Source organism: Varroa destructor, unplaced genomic scaffold (assembly GCF_002443255.2).
Source record: "Varroa destructor unplaced genomic scaffold, Vdes_3.0 BEIS01000005.1, whole genome shotgun sequence".
Classification (NCBI taxonomy): domain Eukaryota; kingdom Metazoa; phylum Arthropoda; class Arachnida; order Mesostigmata; family Varroidae; genus Varroa; species Varroa destructor.
This window is the reverse complement of record NW_019211458.1, coordinates 21441282-21467160: the sequence shown is the minus strand read 5'-3', so window position 1 is coordinate 21467160 and position 25879 is coordinate 21441282. Positions and strand designations below refer to the sequence as shown.

General features: G+C 44.6%; 1 protein-coding gene across 34 annotated transcripts in view; it reads right to left on the bottom strand.

The window, feature by feature from the left end:
* Nucleotides 1–25879, bottom strand: part of LOC111251882 (octopamine receptor beta-2R-like) — a 143497-nt gene that overhangs the window by 85609 nt on the left and 32009 nt on the right. For 4 of the 34 annotated variants that reach the window (XR_015328849.1, XR_015328848.1, XR_015328846.1 and 1 more), the window contains exons 2-3: nucleotides 14895–15171; nucleotides 12601–13157 (exon numbers count right to left, since the gene is read on the bottom strand). The exons of 21 other annotated variants lie outside the window; for them this stretch is intronic. Coding sequence is in view for 6 of the 13 variants with exons in the window: in XM_086990693.1 (XP_086846819.1) it covers nucleotides 14924–15171 (248 nt within the window). In the remaining 7 variants the exon portion in view is untranslated. Of the gene's footprint in view, nucleotides 1–4855; nucleotides 8731–11482; nucleotides 13158–14831; nucleotides 15172–25879 lie in introns of those variants that run through there. 9 more of the 34 variants (XM_086990694.1, XM_086990700.1, XM_086990704.1 and 6 more) reach the window with 5 other exon arrangements.

The window sequence follows — 25879 nt, the reverse complement described above, 5'->3', positions numbered from 1 at the left end:
CTTTTCCTTTTCGGCAGCGGCTGCCTATGCTGCAGCGACCTTTGCTACTTTCCGATACTTATCCTCTTTCGTTGTTGTGCCGACGTTATCGCAGCGGAACGGATTGGGTGCGAATGACGAGCAAAAACTCTAGGGGCTCATAAAGGCAGGGCTAGCGTTAGGCAGTACGTAACATGTTACGAGCGTGCCATAGTGTTGCAGCAATGCACTTGTAGCTCAAATAGCAGTACGTTATTCTGTCCTGCTGCGTTGTTTTTCTCCCTATGCCCTTACTTTGTCTTGCCTACCCACTCGACAAGGACAAAGCGCTGGCGAACGACAACGAAAAAGATGATCGGCGGCGTTAGGAGTTGACTACAGGCCGAGGCTGCTGGTGCTGGTGCTGATGTTGATAATGGTGATGACCATCATAAATATGATTGCTGTCCAGCTAGGGGCCAGCAGCGATCGGTCCGGCAACGTCGGCCCATGGCGTCCATCGTCTACTATAGATCTGCCATCTCTACCATTACTGTCGTCGGCACTCGGCTGAGCATAGTTGCTAACGCTATGACGCTACCTATAAGCTTGCCTAGGTCACGCTAATCTAGATCAGTATTATGCACTCCAGTAGAGTTCAGCTAAGTCGTTTTCTCAGATAAATAGTGTACCGTCCTCCCCATGGGCATCGTTTTTCTAGCTTGTATTTCGACGGTGGGGGCATCCGCGTGAGCTGTTGCATCGTTCTACTAGTACTGCAGCTTTCCGTAAAATTATAACGTTCGTATGTACTTGTGTGGACTGACATTTGGCAGCAAGCGGGGGTAACTGGAAGAACTACTGGCCACTTGATCTTGCTGAGTAGTCAGCAAATCTACATTTTACCGAATGATGGCCCCCTTAATTTTGTAGCCTTCTCGAAAGAAAACGTACGGAAAATAGAATGTCTGCCATCGACCAAGGAATTGTTGTTATTGCCGTCAGTAATGTCACAGCTAGAGACAGAGAAGAAACGTTAGCGCGGAGCCAAATCCTTGTTGCAAAGCAAGGCAGGCTGAGAAGGAATACCACGGGGGACAAAAAAGGGAAAAAGAACGAACTTTTTTCTAACTACTCCCCCGAGACTGACACAAGCGGACAATCTTCCGATCCTGCTTTGCTCTCGTAGTCTGTGTCGTTCATTACGGTTACTTCTATTCCAGACTTCGACCTTTTATCCTGGCCATTATAAATATGATCATTGCCATCATTCAAAAGATGAAGGGAACACGTTGGGCACTAGGGCACCACAGAAACTGGAAGACGAGGGCAAAGTATAGCTTTAGCGGGGTTTGTCAAGTAGTACAACAAATTGTAAACCCGACCTATTGTATGAAGGGTACCAAGAACACTCAAGTCGAGGCAAAACAGTCAATAGCCAGCTAATGTTACTTCAGTGGAATGGCAAGGGCTGCTTCTTGCGACCGTGCTATGTACAGCAGCAGCCAAGGACGACATGAGTAAATTTAGGGAGTCAGCTAGAGGACTAAAGAGTCCTACTGGTCTCAATCGTTGTCCTTTCTTGTGGCCTGTCGTTAGAATCGTCATGCACAATCAAATGTAATATTAACACTCAGCCATCACCCGACAAGCTGGCGCTCCGGCGATGGTGGAAGCTGCTGGAATAGTAACAAAGATAACAACGTCAACGACATCCACTCTAGGAATCAACAATCTTCAGCTTCGTTCTGTCTATCAGTGGACAACTATAGGGTCGGAGACATCTGACTTGTCATCTGCCAACGGGTTCTGACATTACTGTTTTTGTTAGCTGCTGACTCCGGCCCCAACTGCAGAACCCCCGCCATGTCGCCTGTTCCAGGTGAAGTAATATTCGATTGGCTATATATTTATGGATAGCGGGCTTGTCACCGGATTATTAAGAAGTATATGTTGCACAGCATGGCCTGGACATCATGTGGAAGCAGCTATGGCACCATTCACGATCATGAGCTTGACGCGAGAAAACAGCCTGCTTGAGCCTGCTTGTTTCTCGGTCACCCTTCCCCTCGGATGTATGAGCAATGGTGAGGCAGGGTAAAAATACAAGACGTGTAGCTCCTCATTATCAGCACGCGGAAAAATGTATAAAAGTTCCCGTAAAAGTTTTTTTTGCTAATAGATATCATTATTATTCAGGGTAGTGTACGCAGCAAAGCGATATAAAGGGGGCACGGAAGGCTTGACAACTCTTATCTGTTTCTAGAAGTTCTACGACGCCGGAAAATAATGAGTACTTTGGCGCCTGCTGCTCGAGAAGCAAGCGCATCATTCATCTCATTTACATTTTTGCTCAAGCAAGGAATATGGGGGGTTGAGGAGTAGCCCATTTGTGGCGGGAATTGCGGTAGCGGGTTTTTGCCAGTGACTCAGTCTGACCTTCTGGCATGCATCTGTGTCGAAGAGCTGTACGGCGCCGGCGGTAGAGGGCCGGCTAGTTTGCTATTATAGATTTCCGTCTGTAAAATACTATGGCGTTCGCCTAGAACCAATGATATCTATGCATATACATATACGTGTGTAACTATATGCATGTTTACGTGTGACTTTGATCGTGTTGTGTGCATCCGGTGCTTAAGACACAAGTGATCGCAAATGGGGAGATCGGCCGTAGATGTATACGAGTTAAGAGTCCTCCACCGGCTTTTTACGATATGCTGCTCTTGGCGATCTCTTCTTTCCACACAATAAACTGACTTTTTTTACCAGCGGCAGCAGCGCTACTGGCAGCTACAAGGGCCAAAAAGGTCTAGTACAACACGGCAAGCTGGCCGGTCCTGGGCCGCCGATATGTGCACCGTTTTGCCTTCTAAAACTGCTACACTTTGCGTGACACCCAGCTTCAGGCCTTCACTTATTTCTTCTTTAACAGTGCCACTTCATGGTCACTCTGTGTTGGTCCGACAGATACCCTCTTGCTGTGCATCTACTCGCGCACACTTTATGATGGCTGGTTAAGTTATCGTTTTGCTTGGCACACTTTAACTTACACTGCCTTTAGTGGAACCGTTAGTCGGGTGTCTGGCCAACTGGAGCCAGCCTCTGATCCTCGCGCCGCTATCTGCCAGGTTGTTTGCTCTCTCTATCGTCGGCGGTGAGCCTGACGCTAACGCAGTCAGCAGGCGCCCTATTGTGATTCTGGTTCCCTGGCCTGCCGCCTTCTCCACCAGACCCTGTGGAACCGATGAGTGCTTTTACTGCTTCTTTTTGCGGCCACTAGGGTGACGGAGCCAATAAAGACGGTAGGCGTCGTGGTGATATCGCCGTTCAGCAAAATAGCTATTGTCGGACCAACTTGCGCACTCACACGGATAACAGTCGGCGAATATTCGGAGTGACCAGGTATCCCAAAAGTATCTTTCTATCGCTCCGTATGTCTGTCGGTATGTGTAAATACCGTTTCTAATATGGCAATATTATGTAGTACGTAAGATGATAGGGGAGAAGCAGTTATTAGTCACCGCAATGTTAGCCTAGCTAACTGAGGTTGAAGGAAAATCAGTAGGCTTCGTAAGAAGGAGCTATTTCGATCCAATTAACCGTACAAAGAGGTAGCTTTGTAAGCAACATATATAAGTGTTTTTAGGTACTTGGGTGTTCATTTATTTTGACGTAAAACGATCTGACGATTCAGCATTGATATGGTACTGAATTTTACTACACTCGTGGTTTACTTATCCAGTACATATATATTCAAGAAACATGGCGGTCCCGGCAGGACGCAGGGCTTTTCTGAATCTGGAAGCCTTTTCCGTAAAATCATCGCATTCTGTTTTCGTGTTGGTCAGCGACAGATGATCAAAATAATGCCAAGAATTCACACCCATGCATCAGAAAATACTGAATAGTGACACTTCTGTTATATGCCCACATCGCACGAAGCGGGCATAAGCGTCCGCCCATGTAACGAGAGTTTCGTGCACTTTAGAATGGTGGATTTGCTCATGGCGGAAATTTCGCGATTCCGTTTGATCCTGTAAAGAGATTGCTTACAGATTCTTTTTAAAGAGAAATACGGTTAAATATTCATATAAGATTGTCTTTCAGTCTTCCGGTATCATTCCGCCCCATTCCCTTCTGCATCCCCACACACAACAGTCATAGATACTTCGAGACAACATACCATTCTACCAGGTGCCTCTGCATGCACACATATATGAATATATAATGTGAGCATATGCCGATCTTGTCCGACTGTCTATTTTGAATAATAATATAAATTCTTGATCTATGCTTCTGCTGTCGCTACTTGGGCAACTTCGTCGACTGGCCATTCCCAGCTGCTATATTCTGCAATTTCAGGTCTAAGCGACGAATCGGTCAGCCAGCGGGTGAGTAACGATTTAACTGGACGCGAGGCGACGTTTTAGCGGTGGTAGTGTCCGTGGTACGGTTGTTTCTGTGGTTCTGCCGCCATTTTGGGTTGCTCTGCAGATGTTGCATGCAGCAGCTGCTGGTATTGCCTTCTAGTTAAGGGGCGGTAGTTACGGACTCTGCTGCTGTCAGTAGCTAAGAGTTCTCGCTGATTGCAGAATCGGGTTGATCCCGAGCCTGTTAGTGGTGTATCTGTATAACGGTCTTGTGTGTAGTAAATTTGTTGGGTTCGGGAAGAAGAAGCAATGGGAGGTTGGGGAAGGGTGAGCGCCAGTCGAGGGCATTCAACAATACGACGCATTCGCGTGAGTTGCTGGCTCTGCTGTGGCCTCTGCAATGGTCAACGGCATCTCAGGGGTCGGCAATGGCCTACTGCTGCTGCTGCTGCTGCCGCTGCTGTGGTGGCCAGTGATAAAGTACATAAGCCTCTGCCACTCTTCGACTGCAGACGGCTACAGGCTTTATGCATTTCACTTAGGGCTAACAAGCATCCCTTACCGCAATGCTGTCGGTCCCCTTACATTGAACAGCGCTGTCTCGTTAGTTTAGTTGGACGAAATCGAAAATCACGATCCAGAGCCCCGGTCGAAATCGGAAGGCCGCGCAGCATCGACCGACCGGTAACAATGACTGAACCTATAGAGCCACCAGCGGTGGACGTGATCCTGAAAGTTGCGCGAATCCGATCGTGTGTATTTGCCCATTACATATAGTTGTGGTAATGGTTTCTAATGTGTATATTTATTTTTTATCGGATTTTATAGCATATTAGGTATAAGAATATGGGCTACATTACAATCAACTGTAGGAACTTACGAGCTGAAATAGTCCGGTTCAATTGCACTATAAACTACCAATATGTTATATCCTTTATTCGAAACTTTTTGATTTAAGAATATTATGATTGTATTCACACAAGCTTTATTATATGGCGGACGACCAATTATACGATTGGCAAGGTGATGAGTGGAAAGTCAAGCTGGCGGCGATAGGTGAAGTACGACTAGATAAATCATTATTATAACAGCAACTTCTAGTTATTTCTTGCATGAGCTCTAAGTTAACTTTTTGTATATAAATTATAACTAGATGGGGTGGGGGAAAGCAGCGCAGTGCTACCGGTATATGCAAGAATAAATGAAACAGCGGTACGGCAACATCGATATACGCACATATGTCATATATTATCTTATGTGCACAATAGACTCAAAGCTCTAGAGGGCTTCCAATGTGGCAAAGCCAAAATGGCTGGCTCCAATCTGATTCCCTTGTCTGCCTCCTAGTCTGTTTCCTACCATCATTAGATTGTTATTTCCATGTGATTTCATTACATAGGCTGGCCATTTTCTCTCCTCACAATAACGTGTCGTACTGCTGTGCACCATTTGTGTATGCGGGCATGTGCAAGCCTGTTGTTTAAACAGTTGCTGTCACTAATCTAGCGTAGAACGATTTGTTTTATGCGTCTTGTCTTCTATATCTAGCTATTGAGTGTTCGTAATCTTACGGTGCTTTACGTGACAGCACGGCAAACTATCGCGGCTACGTCTGCCACGTTCCACGATATTTGCTGCGGCTGTACAAAACTTGTTCAATGCCTGGGTAACCTGAACGTTGGGGTTTGGATGGCAGTCACCTGCTACGTGCGCGCGTTCCTTGTGATACAAGCACGACCCAATTGTTGTTGTTGTTGTTGTTAAACCCGGCCCTAGCGATTTGCTGTCTTTACCTACTGTTACTATTGCTACCTGTTACTACACAGTCGTGTTAATGTAGCGACAGAGACAAAATAGTGTCTGAGTAAATAAGTTGGCCAGTCAACTGGTTATTTGTTTCTAAAGATGCTTTTTTTTTTTTTTTTTTTTCTGAGAACCGATACTCGGTATTGCCTACCTATGACTGTGGGTAAGTTATACTGTCGATAAATCAGCGAAAATCACGAACTCCTTCGTGATTTTCGCTGATTCGCTGATTCGCTGGAAAAATCAATTTGGATCTATTAAAATATGCCTGTATATTTATGGCTTACTGTAGCTCTAGCAGTTAGCTCTTCATCTGCCTGTCACTATTGACTATTTTGTCACATTTTTCATCTCAGACTGCCAACTCGAAAGAACCAAATAAGCTTTAGTTTATTTCACCACTTTTCTTTTGCCATCGGGACTTAGCTATTGCGACCCTGTCAAGCCAGTTACTTTATTCAGCCGTCCGTCCGGGCGGAATAACGTTTTCGGATGAGGCCAGACTTGGCTGCTTTCGTCTCCAATTAACAATGAAATCAAATGATCTCAGCGAACCAACTGCAATTAAACTTGAATATTAAATGGGTTAGATAAAACAGGTTGCCGCTTAGGCTAGCTTACTTGATAGTACTAGTCACCTGGCGGTTTGCTAGGCTGGTCGAGCCAAATTATAGAGTTGGTAGAGCTGACAGCCAGGTCGTCTGGGGTCACAACTGCATTGACAGCTCACCCTTTGAAGGACGATCGATCACCAAACCTTCCACAGGTACAAAGGTTTGGCAAGAGGGTGACTCTGACGGCATCCTCACAGAAGAACTCTGTCGTACTGTTCTTAACCGCATATTTAAAACAGTCGCAAAACCGGTTCACTGCTGCTACCGCCATTCCACAACACCGCGTACCTATATTGATCACGTTGACAACAGATGAACGTGTCGGATCAGACCGAACAGAGAACTAGTATATAGGCGAAAGACAGAGAGAAACACAAAGAAGGAAAGGTAGACCCGTGCCGCATTCTTCAGATTGGCGTTGTGTAGTTGACACATTGCGGCGGCCAACTGACGTTTGAACAGGCCGGCGGTGAAAAGGGAACAGAAACATGAACCAGATGCTCCGTAAGCCACAGATCATCCGCTTACTCTCACGTGTAAGTAATTCGTCCCATCGATAAAGTAGCGGTACTTGGGTGTTGTTCTTTTTACGTACAATATAAACTGGGCCAATCTTTTGCGCGCGTAATATGCATACCCGAACTCGCATGCGGTTTTCGTTACATTGCCCTCTAGTTAACAGGACAGCTTTTGCTAGGACCGTCTAAGTATGAACTAACTTAAGCGTGCGTCATATACATGGTTGTTGCCACATTTATGGGCATGACAGTTGATAAGACGCAGGCTTAAAAAGGCCGGGATTTCGGCTTGATGAAGTGGGCTATCGCGAGGCCGAGCGATCAGCATTAGCCTTGGCGCTCAGCTCTCGCTGTGGAGAAAGACGATTAAACGTGCTGCTGGATTCGCGAAACCTAAAAGGATCAATGTAGGGAAGTGGTGAAGGAAAAACGGCATCCCGCCACTTGGTGCTGGAAACACGACCATTGAAATGAGTCGACCTTTTTGCTGGTTATGGACGAATCTGTGAGCGACGTCCGATCCGTCTCGATAACAGTTGGACACCACCCGTACTGAAGAAACGAGTTGAAGGATTGCTTGACATAAAGGCTCGTTGAGGGTAAGGTTACTTTTGCTGTCTTTGTGGTAGTAACTGGCCACGATCCCTGTTTATGCAGCAGCTCTGATTTTTTGAGAACGGGCCTGTCGTACTAGAATGCTGTCCCCTAGTTTGGCTTCGTCTCGTCGACGGAATCAAAGGGATAACGTTACACCTCCTATTTGAATCTCTGATATAGACCGAAATTATGGACACTGCAGCCAATCCACGACATAAATTAATGAAGTTGAAACCAAAAAGTAATCATTTGTTATATTTATTGAAGACCTTTACGGAGTATGTATTCTAATATTGAAACTGGTAAAAGTTAATGTAGCGACTCTTGCGGGTTATATTTCATCAGTACATACATACTTTCCAATAAATAAACCAGAATTTTGTTACTTTATATTCAAATTGTGTAGCATTTCGTGGTTTATATTGCATTAAATAATTCGCGGTAGCTCGATTGATTAATGATATTTGTGGTAGACACCGGCCACAGCTGACTGAAGCTTTACATATAGTACATTCTTCCCACCATAAGAAATCAGACAATTGATTTTTATATTAAACTCAATTGAGACCTCTTACGGTTCAGAATGTGTAGGCAGACGTCCAAATGGATAGTTGAGATTCGAGTTTTTCCTGATGTCTCCAATATAACAAAGGAGTAGCAATTTCTCCCAACAGAACTCAAACGTTTTTTTCACTAGCCATCAGTCGTAGCGATGGCTCCGTTAAAAGGCATCTGGAAGTACGACGTGTCTCCTATAAAGGCGAATCCACAGTAGGACCGCACATTGCCAGTCCCTTGTCGCTTTGTTAACGAAGGCTGGATTTGTTTTTCGCAGTTGCCACTGGTCCAGCTGCACCACCAGTCTTTCTAAAACAACATTAGAAAATGCAATCGTAGTTGAAGTAGCTAGCTAAGTAGACAGAATGCCAGCAATCCTGATCCCATGCCACTACCGAACAAGTAAACCAGCTCGACAGCCAACCAGGTCTATTAGCTTTGTTCGATAAAGATTGACGCCAGCAGCGCCGGTCGTGGGCGGCAGCGGCCGAGGGCATTACATATTAGTGCGCCGGTAACTCAGCGGTAGTAATGATTCAAGCTACGCAGTTTAGGCTCTTAATGTTAGCTCTAAGATTAGCTAAAAAGTTCAGCAAAGCAGCCATCGCTATATCCCGCAACGGTCTCGTTTATATTCCGTTCAGCTATTCGATTTCGCTGTGTGTTCAAATCGGGAAAACTCTTGATTTACTTTTTCACGAGGCGGCGGCCGCCCCTCCTAGCTGCGCAAAATCCTAAATCGATGCTGACGATAACGGCTGCTGCCAGGCCAAAGGGCTCAAGGAATGAGGGCTTTGGAGCTGGCTGTAGTCTATAAGCGGCGACTGGTGCGCCACACCATGTGGGTCTGTTGACGGAGTATGCCAAAATCCTTTCTATGGCTATTTTCAAATAAACTCGTCATCGCTATGAGTAACTACAATTGACCTACGTAAATCTGGCTTGTTTAAGTCTGGGGATGCCGCAATCTAGCAAAAAAACACCTGTCAGCAAAGGTGGACACTTTTCAAAAATGGAGACTCGATGGTTCACAAAGTGAGCTACATCCTCCCATGCATTGTGTAAGATACCTCATAGCCAGCCAATACCCGCTAAATTGTTCCTCCACCTCGCGCATATATAGACACCAAAGCTTGATGCACTTACTCAACTGCCGCACATCACTTCCCATAGCCCCTTGCCGTAGAGCCTTCAGCTCCTGCTGCGTATATCCTTTTCTCCTTGGTACGTCAAGTACCGTTAACTGCTTACGACGACTATTTCACGTGCCAGCTTAATTTATGGAGTCAACTCATCGATCAACAGCGGTTCAGTGGTCCCACACGACTAGAGCCTAATGAGTAAATACTCGGCCGTCCATTTCCGCTAGCCAGAGCGGGTTCAGCTAAAATACGACTTGCTTTTACTTACAGTGAAGCTTTAAAGGAAGCGCCTACGCATTGGCAGCGACCTGCTGATCGGCTTAATCAGGGTTACATCAACTCGCATCACATAGCTATACTCATTATTGGATTGAGCTTCAACGAACAGAGTGCGAAGATCGTAACCGCTGATCAACTGGTTGGTGAGTCGTATGTGTCAAAAGTTCTCATCAGCGTCCAATATCTGTACATTCGAATTATATTTAACTAGATTAACACATGTAGTTCTCCACTAATATGATATATACGCGTTTTATAAAGGGTCTCTGATTAGCGGTAATGAATCATGTCTACTGTGGCAGGCTTGAACGTGAAATTGACAGACAGACGCTAGAAACTACCCCGATATGTTACTAGTATACTTCTTATCGTTATAAAAACACGCTAAGCTACAGCAGGCAATAGGAATCTAGTTGTTTCTTTTGTTATGCTGTTTTTTTGTACTTCGTAAACTATTGCCATCCGTTGGCCGGGAGATGAAAAGCGTGTAGTCTTTTTGACGTCAGCTAGAAATGCTTTACACGCCAGTGTTAAATACATTGGAGATACCTAATATCATATATAATTTAGGCGGGCGCCCGCTGAACCTCTACTGCTTTTGATACTACGTAGGATCGAAGCCAAACAATAACGCTGAATTTGTAACTAGCTTTTCCCTTGCTAAACAAAGAAGAAGAAAGGAGGCATCCTAGTCTGTATGATGCTAAATTTTGACCACGTCCCTCTTAAATTCTGTCAGTAATCTTCTTCCGCGTTTCATTTCCTTTATATGCAACATATGTTTAGAGAATCAGATTAGATAGATCAGATAGAGACAGAAGCATTCGTTTATGCCTACTGGCATGCGCGTGCAGGAAATGTTTCACACCGCTTTTATTAGGTACGCTGCTATCCAGATAAGTCCACAGATCTATATAATTAATTGTAATCAAAGTGTGGACTAGAAAATAGATAGGTGTGAGCCTGGCTCTCAACTTGACTTGGGTATGATTGTTGTTAATCCGGTCCATATTGTCCACGTGGCGCCTCGGAGAGGCCAAGTGGATCCAAAAAAGAAAGGCTTCTATAAAATGAAACCTTTCTTATCCAATGATAAGTGGCTTACCCTGCTGTTTATCCTGTCGTTGTGCCGATTTCGAATAAGCTGATGTCAATTACTACGTACAGTTGTCGCTTATGTGATGTACTATATGACGAGAAACGGATAGCTGCACCTCGATGGAAATTTGAAAAGGCTGGGTTTGTTGGGTTCGGTCGATATACCGGGAGCAGGATGTACAATAAAGCCGAACACGAACTAAAGGACGTATTCCGGCTTAAGGCTTTACAGTCAACGAAGGGCGACCTATAACAAGCGGTCGAAACGTGCTCCGTAAGCTTCTTCTGAGCGAGTTCTGCTACAGAGGTTCACTCGGCCTGTTGTAAGCTTTAAGATTATGGGAAAAGGAGCAACTTTATATGCTTTTTTTCACCCTGTCGCGTACCGCGTTGCGGGCATTCTAGCAAAGTGAAGGTTGCAGAAAGTAACTAAGCCCAGTTAGCGTAGATAAAAAGAGTAAAAACTAGACAGAAAATTACGATATAGTACAAAATCCAACTAACATTGGAATATGATTATTGTAGGAATGAAACACGTGCGATTCCAAGTATCATTATAATGAATTTATTACACAAAAAAGACGGATCGGATTTGCCGTTCACCTTATATGTTAGGTAATCTGAAAGACACCGAAACACTGATTCGTATCCATATAATCATAGGTAGGAACACAGATTCGTATGGACGCACCCAGCGACAGCAACGCTAACAACACCGGCTGCAGCATTATCAATTCAACTAACACAGTACAACCACTTGATATGCCCGTACATATTTACCGTATTGTATACATGGAGTACGTAAGGTATAGGTACATCGTCAGCTGGCAACCCTTACATTTTTGTGTGACTAAGCCTTCTCTTTGATTGGCTGCAAGGCAGGTACTGCTAATGCCGGCGTCTGCAAGGCGCAACTGATCATAGTGCAGCTTGTCTTTACCGTACACAAAGATCATCACTCAGTGTTTAGTGGACGATCGTTGCTACAACTGCTAATCATAAACAATAGCTATCACAAGGTTGAAGGCTGGTACACGTCGGCGAGCTGACGACGTGCAGTCGGACTGTCGTCTGCTGTCGTCAGCTATTGGAGTGAAACAATATGTTACCTGAAAACGGGTTAAGTCAAGGATATTGGCGCACCACGAATGGTTCCTCCCATATTGTGCACCTAGGTGTCAAGGCAAACTAAATAAACAATGCAGTGAGTATATTGGTTAGTAGTGGAAATGTACGTCTGAAAATCTATTTCCAGCTGTAATCGTGTTCAGTGTTGTCCACTAGCGACACACATGTTGCCACCATGCCGCATACGGAGAAATGTACCGTTTTTAAATCGAAGACACCGATCTTTTTGGTCCCTTGTGCAAAATTAGCTTCACCAACAGCAGCAGAACTTCTAAGCAAACGCGATCCCTTATCAAGTTCGTGTTTTTCTATGTTCATACGTGCCCACTGTGTCTTTACCGCTAATCCTATAGACGCACTACCTATGCTGACCAGTTATTTTCCACTCTCTTTTCCTGTATTCCACTATGGTCACAGTTATGTGAATGCTTTTGCCCAATTTTGATTCTGGTCACAACGACCGCAGCGAATTGCACACCCCATAATGTTCCTACATCATATTGATGTAAAAATATTTACAGATAGTACGTACTGTAGTTGCCGGTTGGGGCAGTTGTCGCTGCTGTAACGATGACGCGTCCATCGAGGTCCTGGGCACCCGGCCGGCGAATTGACACTAACAGCGACCCTACAAAATGACAGGGCCTGACGGTCACCATTATCCCGTACGAAGTCGTATGGCATAAAACTTAAACGTCGAGTTTGTTCTGGCAGGCAAAGTTGGACGCGCCCGCGCTGCCCTTGCCGCCGAATGTTTCGGTGTCTCTATTAGGCTAGCTAGTGGTCGTATGCTGCCCAAACTGCCTTGAGCGCCACTGTGCAAGTACGATGCAGTACTCGTGGTAGAGTAAAGGATGCTCACCGCCAGGGACAGTGACAAAATGGCTATATACATATATATTTGTTGTGGTTTGATAGCTGATCGCCAGCACTCGTAGTGTGAATGGTAACGTCTCGTAAACTTCTAAGAAGCAGCCCTGTATTGTAAATAGTTTAGCGACTATTCACAATGAATCTACTCGAGCAGCTATTTGTAGGTTCGACGTGTTGTCGTAGCAACGATGAGTATTCGTTCTTGGGTCCTGACACCTGCAATCGGTTGCATGATGTTTATTTGACACATTAAGTACTCTAGCAGAGTAGAAAAGCATCGGTTGATTCATAGGCCTGTTTGCATCAGGTTATTTCAACTTTATTTCCATGCTGAAAACACAATAAACCATAGAAAGAGTGAGTAAAAGATATTTTATAGACGAAGTAAAATAGGTGGAGAGTAAAGCCATTCACTATGGCCTAATGCAGAAACTTTATAGGGGGTATAGTGCCAATATTAGCAACAGACTGGTTGTCTAATTGAATCGCCGGCGGATTCGTGCCATCAATCGTCGCCATAAGGAATCAATGTTACCAAAGATGGTAGCTGCCTCAAGGCGGGGCAGCCGACGCCTGTTAACGCTGCATACACGCCAACAGCAGACGTGTAAAGAACTCAGCGGTTCAATGCGTCTCTAGCAACTCCAGCAAAACAGATCCAGCAAGCCTGAGCTATTAATATCACATCGAATCGATAACTTGAAAATGCTGGGCACTAGCAAGCGATGCGTCAGCCGCTTAACAGAGTAAACGCTATCCGGAAAGGTAGAGGAAGTAGGATCCAAGTGGAAGCACCAACGACGGCAGGAGCAAGGAAAACGACCGTCACCGTCGTCTGTGTCTTGCCTAGGTTTGCAATGCTTAAAAACCCTTCTTATAAGGAATGTTGTTTAAAGGGAAAATAACTGAAAAAGAAAGATAACGATAATAAAGGACAATATGACGATCGACTACGTCGGAGAACTCAAGATCCTCATACTGTTCATAATATCGTCCTTTCTTTAATGAGAAGGTGGTACATATACGTGCTTCAAAGCAGCTTCAAACTTAGTCAATAATAAGTGTAATGAAGTCGTGGAATGACTTTGTTTGCTGTAATACATTATTTGCTCGTAGTGTGCCACACAGAACTTACACAGACCCGCCCTCCGTTACCATTTCCACGATTCTTTTTTCTGGTTTATTTTGTGCGGATGAATAATAATTTCCGCAAATGACAAGGTTCAAAATGAACCGATTGCGATAAATACCGCGGCTTCGATGTGTTGTTCTTCCCGTCGTACTCTTGTCCACTCTCCTTACCCCCTTTCGCTGTCTCCCTTTCTCTGCCTTTCGGAGTTTGTCTATCACCTTTTTTGTCCTCAACAAGGAACTCGTCGTCAATTTATGCAGCAAAAGCCACAATAACGGCGACAAGTTTCTCAAGATTCCGAAGCATCATGAGAGCACCGTCGGGTTCAGTTTAGGGCTCCCTAGCCCGCAAGAGGGGTCAATGGGACAGGAAGGAAAAGTGAGACCATCGCCACACGCTAAACGTCCTAGCGGTAGCAAAGAGCAGATGACACGGCAAAAAATCAAATCTGCGGATGGGCAACAGGACCAAAGGCCAAACGGCGGCAGCAGCAATAACGGCAGTAGCATTTCAACAAGGAAAGAAACAGCAATGAACCAGCGCGTCCGGGTGATGAATGAATACCGAAACGGAAATAATAACAAAATGGCAATTGTAATGGCGACTGTCTTGCTCATCAGCAGGTAAGACCTGGAAAGAGGGCCCGTATTTGCGATACTTGGCATTCTGTGTTTGATGCGAATGGCCGGTCTTTTCGGTGCGCGATACGAGCACCCAGAAGATTGACGGAAAGAGAATCAGCACTGGTTTACACTCACCTGGGGCTACCCTACGCCCCTTTTGTTTCTTGTTGCTTCAGCCCTACAATAATGGATACATACGTGAATGCACCATGAAAACGGACTTCGCTCTACTTTGAGATTCGCCTGAGAAGCCTTGATCTTCCCCGATGTAGTTTTGCCGCTATTGTACGGACAAGGCAGGTGATCCGCTTTATACAACTGCCAGTGGCCCCATTCGATTGGGTTCGGTTCGTCCGGAACAAAAAGCCGCTGATGGTACTCATTGGCATCAAGACCGGCGACAGCTGTCGAGAGAGAACGACATGTCCACATGAAGTTCCTGGTCGTCGTCTCAGAACAATAAACAAGCAACCGCCTAATAGAAGACCGGAAACACGAAAGAAGCAAAAGAAGAATACTCAATGCTGGAGAAAAAGGGTATCCTTTTTCTGAAAACTTTTCGATCTCCCTACTCACAGTGGGGGACAGCCAATTTTCGATTAATTTTCACAAGCATGTGCTATGTGCGTTTATCCGTATAGTAATAAGAAATACATTGGAGAAACTATAAGTTAGAAAACCACTGGCGCTGCTAGTCATTAAACTTAAAAAAAGTACATTTTGACTTTATACTTTTTCGCTTCTAAGGCGCACTTAAATTGTATCATTACTCGAGTTGCGTTAAGTTGTTATGCTGTGGATGTTATGTTTTTTCTCAATCATTTTTTATTTAATGGTTCGGATCATCGTCATCGTCATAATCATCGTTAGTTCTGCAAATGGCAGTGGCAGAACCATACGTATGCGTACGCTGCGAACATCGCTTTTGATTATATGTATTCTCTATTTTTGACTTTAGAACTTTAACTTTTTTCTTTTTTTTATAAACTACGTGTATGTACGCACATATTAACAGTAGCAGTTGTGTTTAGACGAAAGTTTTTCTGTTCAAGCAGTTAGTCTGAGTACATTCCACCAGCTTAAAACCATAAAAGCCAGTGGCACACATTACAAGGTTTAGACAACGATTTTCAAATTATAGATTGACTAAACATCCGCGTATCTGCCCTATCTTCCCTGGTCGGTCTCACAACCACCCCCTCCCTCTTTCTCCCTGAAGGTTATGGATGTAACCATGTCGACCTGCAGTAAAAGACCTAACAACGATCGCGCTTCGACTGGTTGGCTGCCAATTAAACATTATAGCTTAACCGTATTTGTCGTTTGACACTGACAGCTCGAAATATCTATTTGCCTCTCTATCTTCAAACTTCACATGCTTTTCCTTCGTTTACCTCCACTCGTCAATATTGATCATAATTGCTTGCATACGGAGCGTCTTTTTTAGCTGACCATTCCTGGAAGTGTATTGAGTATAAACAAATTCCATTCATGTCGGAGTCGACCTCCGCGAACACTTTAGAGCCGTTCGTCTCTAACACCTTCCGATGCCCGCGCATTCAAATTTTCTTATAGGCCCATATTCCCAGCAAGTCTTAACCACTTCTCTTTTTCTCTTCGTGTTTTCCTGAGCTTTGCCTCTTTGCTTTTGTCACCCGCCGGAAAGCGGCAGCTAAAATTAAACTTCAGACTCCAACCGATAAATCCCGAAGCTGTCGGTAAATCTTTTCTAGTCGAATGCGCCTTTTCCTCAGCGATGTTTCGATTTCTGGTGATCGCGTCGGCTGTTCTCTGACTCTTCCATGTGTGACATGTCTGGCTGCCTGAAACTACGACTGCTAACAATCCTCACTGAAGCTTAGAAAAAACAGGGGAAAGCATTGAGAAAAGAGTTGTTGGGTAGCGAAGAAGTGAGTGCCGTTCTGGGCTTGCCTGGGCGTTTTTAAGGAAATCGGAAGGACAGTATTGCAGTTGTTGATAACGTACAATGGGCATAAGCGTACTCAGCGAACCATTCACTGGGTCAGACGTACTCCTTTTCTGCCCCTCTCGGCGACGCGGATGGAAAGAGTTGAGCTCGGCAGCCCCGGAGCGAACGAGCGAACTTAGAAAGGCCCGCCTAGGTCAAGCTCGACTGAGGCTTACAGTCGGATGAGTCCAGGACTGAGACGGTCGGCCTCGTTTGCCGAACGCGACTTGTCTCGTCGCGTTGCTGCACGGGCAGATCTAGCAGATCCGGAGCACTATCTGGAGATTGCGAGGGGAGAAGTGTTTACCCTGTCTCTTACGCGTAAGTGTCTTCTTCCCCTGTAGATGGAGAATAAATCTGGAGAGAATATTCTGGACCAAATCTGTTGAGCAATGGCAATTGAAAGGGCGAGAGCAGCAGTGCCGTAGCAGCAGCATCATCATCTAAAAGTATTAGTCAGTAAATCGACGTTGTCGCTTCTGTTTGTCGTCGTTGGGAAAGGTCCAGGCAAGGTTGCCGACAAAGACCCTCTCGCAGTTGAAAACGATTTTTTTAGGTGGAATGACGACGACGGCTGTCCGCAAATCGATTTGCAATGTATATATATATATATATATATATATATATATATTCGCTGCAATCCCTTTCACATTCAGTTTTTACAGATGTGCATTAATTTTAACCTAATGAAGCAATGCGCCAGATGGTTAACCAGGGCCTACATCTGCTCCAACACAAGTGAAAACAGGACCACGAGAAATATCAAACGGCTGAATTGATAAGATATAGACCATTGTATCGGCCTTTTTTTTTTTTTAGCTGTGAATCTAAACATATCTCTGTACTACTCGAAAGACATAGCTAAATAGATTCAACACGTCATTGATGATTTGTGAGGCCGAATGGTCACTACACGTTCATTTAGCCAGATCTACACAGCAGAATTACCCACATATGAACCATGGAAAAAACTTCCAACGGACAATCTAAATCGGAAAATTCCCCTCAAAGGCTAAAATGATACAAATGTTTCGCTTGAGCTCTCTATCAGCTACCATGATCAATACGACTACAACCGTTAAAAATCTATTCCGCTACTACCTTCGTTACTAATGCTCTGTTTTTTTTATCTATCGAATTTATCGCTGTTGTGTTTTTCCTCCTCTATGATATTGGTAATTCACGCTAACAGCTAGTACGCCAGTCAATGCCGGACGCTACTCAAGCTTCGGTAGGTCCCGCCGCTTTGGTCAGCTCTTTCCTTCGCTCCTCTCTTACGTTTCTGGCCTTGCTCGACTATGGCTCTGCACGCACAGATAGACATAAGTTGAACCTGATAAACCCGTTCTATGGACACTCTTTGTTCTCGTCGGTTTCTGCTGCCTGCCTGCGTGCACGCCGGCCAGCTTGTCAACTCTGATCAATAACCGACAGCGACGACAATGCTGCAAGTAGGCAGTGACTCCTTGATGACGGGAACGCTCAAAAGCCAGGAGCCAAAGAAGAAGGTGGTGCAGAAGTCTGCCCGACGAATGGATCGTTTAACGCGACTACTGCGGAACTGTTATTGTTTTTGACATGATGCGCCAACGTTGTTGTACTTGGTTTCGTAATGCTGTTGCCGTTGTAACTGTGGCTGCCGACAGTGCTGTCATCATGAGTCTAGCGGAGACGATGGCGGCAAAATTGCGGCGCGCAGTACGCACTAAATGATGAGTTACGTTGATCATCATCATCATAAGTCGCTGTTGGATGGCTGCCTTGCCGTCAAGGCAGCGTATCTCGGAGAAAGAGAAGGAGATAAGAGAAATTTATGCGGACGTGGATTGTGCGGATGGTAAATGGCTGGAAAGAAGAGAACTGGATTGACTGTCTGACAATGTCTGATCAAATCGACGATCAAAAAGACGACTAGCGACGTCTGACAAACCAGGCACACCACATAATGACCGCGGAACGCAGGCCTTTGACTGCTGTTGCTTCTGCCACAACTGCCGTTGTTGTAAGACCCTCTTGTTTTCTATCTTTTTCGAAAGACTAGTAAACTACTATATGTAGCGATTTTGAGATACTTTCCTCTGCTTGAGGATGTCATCTACTTCTATAAATAATACAGTGCGACCCTCTTGATAAACAAGTTGCCTAGCATAGTAGAAGCCTCTGCTATTCATATTTCTCTGCTTTCTCGGCCTGCAGAAATTTACTCAGTTTTAATACGGCATCCGGCATTCGTCTTCGTAGATGGTAGACGCCACGTCAATAGCAGCATCGTAAAGCATATGAATCAGAGGAACCACCTGTCTGACTAGATGTTTTCGAACGACTGGATGAATCCAGCCAGCTCCGGATGTTAAAATGGCGGCCCTGCGTATAGCTTCTCGCAGTTCGTGTCAACCAAATGACCAGTGTCAATATGTTTACAAAGTTATCTGGGATAGAGGGTGGTTGAACAGTGGGACTCAGGCCAAGTGACACACTGCCGAACACTGAAGTTTCTTCGCTCCATGCACTCTCAGCTAGTCTAGGATCTAAGACAGTTGTCGCAGTTTCCTAAGAATTGAGAAGTTGTGGCAATGTGTTTAGTCAGCCATCCGCTAATGGGTATCATGTAGACACAGTATCATGCGTGTCTTCCATCAAAGACTAGAGAAGAACGTAGTTCTTTCAGATAGTGCCTTGTTCCGCAACACCAAGTCTTCGGAAGTCTAAGACAATGAACCGAAGTAACGACTGCGGAGAGTGAAAGAACACATGGAGCGGCGAAAGGTCGAAGTGCTATTGATTATATGGAATGAATTACCATCGCGAACCTACTAGGATGCACCCCCCAGTTATTGAAGGAAGGTTATGGACCATCAACAGCCAATAACAAGTCCTTTTTGATCTCGTTAGGAGGCTTTCCGATAGTGGATACGCTCATAGAAAACAAATGTATTAGAAAAATATTAAAATCGAAACAAACATATTTTGTGTGGTTTTGGAATCAACTACCTTAAATCCTTTTGCTTGACTTTGAAATAATAGTGCAACTTCTTCATATTTGTTGATAGGTTATCAACAATAACTGAACTACCTAAAACAACAAAATATAACAACTTATTCAATGTGTTATCAGATGAAGCTGATTGTTCGTTCATCATAGTTATGATTCTGTAAAGCGACTTAAAATCTACACATTTAGATATTTATATTTAATCAGCACGAGTCGCGGCAAAAGACAAAGCAAAAGCTATAGTGTGTCGGACGCCACAGAAAGAACAGCAAACGACAGTTGGACGCCGCGATATTTATCGGGGTATACGTCTACGTACACTTTGGTTGGCCTCAAGGAGCCCTGTGGCAGTTTCCAGTGCAAACTGTGCAGAGCAAAATAAACGACAATGTAATGGTTCACCCGGCTCGACTCCTGCCATTCATTATTTTGCATGGTTGTCGTGTTGCGAACCTCTACATGGATTTCCGCAGACTGTTTTCCCATTTTTTTGCGGTACCTAAAGAAAGCTTTGCTGGGTAAAAGTCTGAAGGGTAATCTCGGATCCCCTATGAGTGGTGGCATATTGGCGAGAAGATAGATGAGTTTATTTCTTGCCGCATGATGTAGAACTGATACGTATTTGAGGTAAGGGATTTTGGCCAGGTCTAACAGATGCAGCTGCGAAACCATCTAGAGTCCTGCAAGTGATACTCAATTAGTAAGCCACCATTTTAGGTCAAATAAGTGGAGCTCAATCCCAAAGAAGAGACATTTCGTATATCTTGATTGCGCTAGGTGCTTTTGTGCATATTTTTTAAAACGTACAAGTTGAAACTGTAACTATTGGGAAGGTCACAAGCTTTTAATACGGAGGCTTGTCAACATTTCTTAAAAAGTTAGGGGGCAGTGTATTGTCTGCCACGACTCTGCCTTTCCTTTGGGATTTCGCCTTCCCAGCCTTTGTCAGTCCCACCGTGCTACTGTTGTGGAGCCTCCTCAGGGTGTGCTAAACCAGAAAGCGGCTAGGCGGGCCACAGACAACCAATAACATTATGTATAAGTCCTAGGTATTTCTGTCGTTTTTAAGGACAAGGTGTAGAATGAATGAATCGCATGTGCTAGTACTAACGCGTCGGCACTTCAATAGGCGATAGCTAGAAGGGAGCGAAGCCGACTTGTCAGGATCCTAGCAAAGCTGAGGATGTGGTCGGCCAGGATTACGATCTCTGATGGAGCGTTTAAGAGAGAGCATGGAGGAAGTTGCGTTGCTGCCGGAATTAACATTTTTTGACTGCTTGAAGTCCGGATAATAGATGATCCTTAGAGACAATAGCAGGTGTGTATGTCTGGCTGCACAAGCTTGTGCTCGCGATTGCGTAACGATTTGTGCCAGGTTCAGCTTAGTACTGGTTCGAATCTATTGTGGGCAGCAAGGCAACGTAGGATGAGCTCAAGGCTCGTCTGTTTGAGCCGTTTCCACGGAAGGCACTACGTGGGGGTTTACGTGGGGTATTATTGCGCGCGAGTCCGAGGAGGCTTACCCAAAAAAAGCGGTTTCTGCTGGAGCCCAAAGAGGACATCAAAATACCGTCTTTTTATAATGACATCATAGACTGCCTAGCTGTAACGTTTACGCAACTACAAAATGCACCGAGATATGAGGCGGAGCCATCAACAAGGTCAACCAGCGTACGTATTATGTCGAGCTTCTGCGTCTTGTGAAAAGTCGCTTAAGAGTCCCAGCGCGAAGAGCAGCCAGATCCGGTGCGTTCGGGTGCAAAGTTCCTGATAGAGCGCGCTAGTATGTTGGGAGGTCTTGAGCTGGCTGATGTCAAGAGAATGTAACGGGCAGACCCTCGTGTAAACGAAATGATTGCTAGATCTGACGCAGGAATAAATGCTCCTGGATACCCAGTTGTCAACGGGCTCTCACGCCGAGTCATCGCGCTACTACAGATTCTGCGAGTCCAGGTTGAAGCTGGAGTGATGCTCTGCCGCTCTATGCAGGAATCGGAATGACTATACAGCGGATGCTAAAACGCTTTCACATTGGTCCTGGCATATAGGCTCAAGTAAGGACAATGGTGGCTTGATGTGAAGGTTGCCTATGTTAGAAGCCTAGAGAGCCAATCGTGCGTGAACGTCTGTCTCCAATCGAGGGATCCTGGAGGTGGTTGGTTGCAGAGGATACCAAAATGCTTACACGTAAGGCTCAAGGGAAGAGGGGGTTTCAGCGGCGAGAAGAGATTGGAGCAAATAGAACAGACGTTCCGGTACGGTACAAAAATACTGTCGATGATCGAGCAACTTCGATATAGCGAGCCTTTGCATGCTTTCAACAGGGTTTCATCATAGGCCTAAGGGTTTGGTATTTTTCAAGCACTATTTTAGAGCACGGACTGCGTAGACCATATGTTAGGACACATAGGTGCCTAGCGTGTGTATATATGTTTTCTAAATTATGTTAAATAAGAAATATCAATTAAATATATACAAATATATGTTTATCTCATAAGAAATCATAAATTGTAATTATACGTGAAAGTCTAAAATTAGGTGACAATATTGTTTTGTCGATAGGCGCTTCCGTGATGCTAGCTCCCGCTGGCTCAAATGTTCGAAGGCCTGTCTTATACGTAAATGCTGTGTACAAACGATCCCCTGCGTTCAAACGAAGCTAATGATTACATAGCTAAAATGTCATGTGGAACTGACAACAGCTTTCAGGGAACTTTTATCATAATTGTACTGTAAATTTTTTTTGAGACCACACAATGCTCATTGCTTTCTCGTAGTCCAGTTTCACAAGAATGAATGATAATAACAATGAGCTCTTAGATGTGGTACTTAATGGTGGTGGTGATTGTAGTGTCCATACGTCTGTTTATAAGGTCCGTTTGCGGCCCACACGCGTCTACATGACGGTGACTACGCTCGATCCACATACGTTTATAAGTTGTCAATATATGGCTGTATATACAGGCCGTATATATAGACTGTTGATACAAAAAATAGCAACCTTTTACAGCTTTTATTATTCGTCTCCACGATTTCCTTGCTGTCAATAAATAACCAGTATCGTTCACAGATGCAATAAAGGCGACAGCGAACTAGTCGACCTCTAAATCAGTGCTTAATGATAGTACCGGACGTGAAAGTCGAACTATTATTATTGAATGAAATGGTTTTGTTCTACGGTCCCAAGTGGCTTCCGTTCACTAGAGCAGCCGCAACAGTTCTTAAGAGTTCCTTTAATGATCGGTACTACTTCTGGCACCATTGATGAAGCTTTGCGTGCCTCTGCTTTTATGCCTCAAACATTAAACGACCGGCAAGTCTTCTTTATTCGAGCCTGCTTCTGAGGTCCGTCGTGTTCATGCTCGGTCACTCCTGGCAGAAACACAGACTTCGTCGGTTTTCGCATCAAGTCTCTCTTTTTTGCAAATGTAATAGTACCGCACATGCTTTTACACTCATGCCGTAAGTCTGTCGTGCTCTTTTATGGACCAAGTCGTCGATTGGTAAACAACGTGCAAGGCGCTTGGAAAGCTTTGATCGATCGTCCAGAACATAAACACCTCATCCAGACGTCAGAGCATAAACTGCATCTATTACCGACGTAAAACTATTCATTTAGTATTTATATATTCATAATGTAAGCTCTACATTTATCTAATGTAAGCTAAACATCTCGAGTACAAGGTCTATTCGTTCCGTTCATAAACGATACAGCGTGCCCTCTGCTAAAGTAGACCATATGTCAGCCTCCGTTTCAGCATCCCTGCACTAAAGTCAGAGATTTGATTTGCTATAATTAAAGGAGTAAGGGCGGTGTCCGTGTTGTTTTAGCAATAGACGCTGTCAATTCTACCAAAGGGCAAAGTCACTCAGCCACATCCGTTGCACACACGGAATTCGTGCCTTTATGCACGTCCAATCTCCCTTTACAGCTATAGCGTGCAGTGCTGGTGAACACCTTTTGAAACCAGCTTCAAGCTTTCCTAATGCATAATCACGAGTCACCTGAATAAGCTCCGCATCAAAATTCACTTTTAGATAAAGTCTGAGAAGATGGCCGATTTTTCTATTCTGAAATGGCCGCTTGACTTCCATGGCTCATTTGGTAAATGAAGCTAATGTAGTTTTTCCTTAATTGCTTTTAAAAAATTTTCAAGCTGAACAAATCCGAAACCTTTTTACGTTTCTGGCCATCTTTAGTCCGTCATCGGGAGCCCTGTTTGCTTGTCATGCTCGTCTATCTTCGACATGACCCTTACCTATATGTATTAGGTTGTCCGTTGGAGACTAGCAAAATATCTAGCAGCCGAAAGTTTACATCCCAACGGCGTCCAAACTAGCAGATTTTTGTTATTCATTTTAGCCGTTACACTCGACCATCGCAACTAGCGATGCTGCGTATACGTAGTTTTCACGTATTCCCTCCGCCTTCTAAAACTCACGTGCTTTAAGAATCTAACGTCCTTCCTGCGGCGCCTTCCCGACCGGTACCCCCTCACGATTCCGCATCGTCGCTACAGCTCCTTAGTATTTCTAGCGCCCTTGCGCTTCCACCCATTGCCGTAGTACGTCCCCAAGGTCTTGCAGTATAAATCCATTAGAGTCCAAATCTAGCGACTTCGTATACGGCTTGTTACCTACACGGAATTCATTTAGACACCTTTTCGCTAAAATTCCCTTCTGCAGACATTACTTGGCCGAACCCAACTTCCATACCCCGCTTCAGCACCGGCGTCCATGTGAATAGCAACTCGCCGCTGCTACTGGTGCTAATAGTTGCAATGGGGACGGCCTGCTTCTATCGGTAACCTGGCTTGTGGCTTCATTGTCCCAGTCTAATCCATAATCATTTCTATACAGCCGAAGAAAAATCGACAAAGAGCAGATCATCGTTGTCGAAGTGAGGTGGTTTGGTCGGGCGTGGCCTTCGTTGTTGTCGCTTTATCGTCAAGGACAAGACCATCGGTGAAACACTGACATCATGTTATTGAACGACTGGGTTTTCGTACCTTGGCTCAATAGCTATCTGCTGTTTATTTTTTTAGGCATTACACAATGTCACATATATTTTTCATCTGGAAATTCGTGTATTTAGTTTGTGTCGTTGGCCAAGCTTGAGGCAGCGACTTTGCTCTTTTTCAACTAAAGGTTTTGCCCTCCAGGCCATCGCATCGGCTATATTGTAAACACATGCATACAGAAATGTGTGTGCGTAAACCAGGCTTCTTCATTAGCAATGTCCTACACAAATGCTGTCTGGCGCCACAGGTACAACATAATCATGAATATCTTGATGGCTCCGTGGAAGCGAAAACGCTATCAGCAACAGTGACATTTTTCGGTCATGCATCAATTTGCAATTAGATATGCTTGTTGTCGCTATTAGAGTGGCTTCAGCAGGTGTTTTAGTCGACACAACTGGGCGTACCAGCGCCGGGCCTACTCAAACAACCGTTCTTCATTTCAACCTACAGGCTACTCCGGCAGGCCGAAAGGCCGACGCCGGTTAGCGACTGTTGAGCGCTTTAACCCTGACGATGACTTTACACACAACGCCGACGCAGTGAGCACTAAAACTCTGCATCCGTACGTTGCCGCGTGAGTTTGCCGGTCTGCATGCGTAGGATTTGTCAGACACCGAAATAATGCGCAGTCGGCAAACGGACTGCCACTGCCAAAAGGCCTACAGCTATGAGGGTACATTATATCGTATATAGGTATTTAACATCGAACAGGAGCGAACTAGAAAAAGGATCAGCAAAGCTTAAAGCACATTGCTAAGATAAGCGAACACTAAATAATGTAATCCGCGTACAACTATCGAGTAATTTATGTAAATATACCAATGGACCAAGGTAGCAATGAAGATCTACCATAAAACTAATAGTCAATACTTACTATTCGATAGATTTCACTTTAATCTCTGGATTCAAAATTTCGCGGCTTTGGTGTCCACCATTTTGTTTCCTTATCAATAGAAGATTAATTAGCTGCCAGAAAAAATATATGATATGGACAAGTCGTATCAATTGATAGTCAAAACATTGCGCTGTTTCTTCTGTCCTCTTCGTTATATCTTTTGGCTATATTATTTAATGTAATTGTACGCATCTAACATAACCAATGTGCATAACATGGACGAGATAGAACAAACATCTTGGCTATCTAAGTAAGTGACAATTGTTGTCCATTGCAAGCAGAACTAACCTATTAGATAGCTTC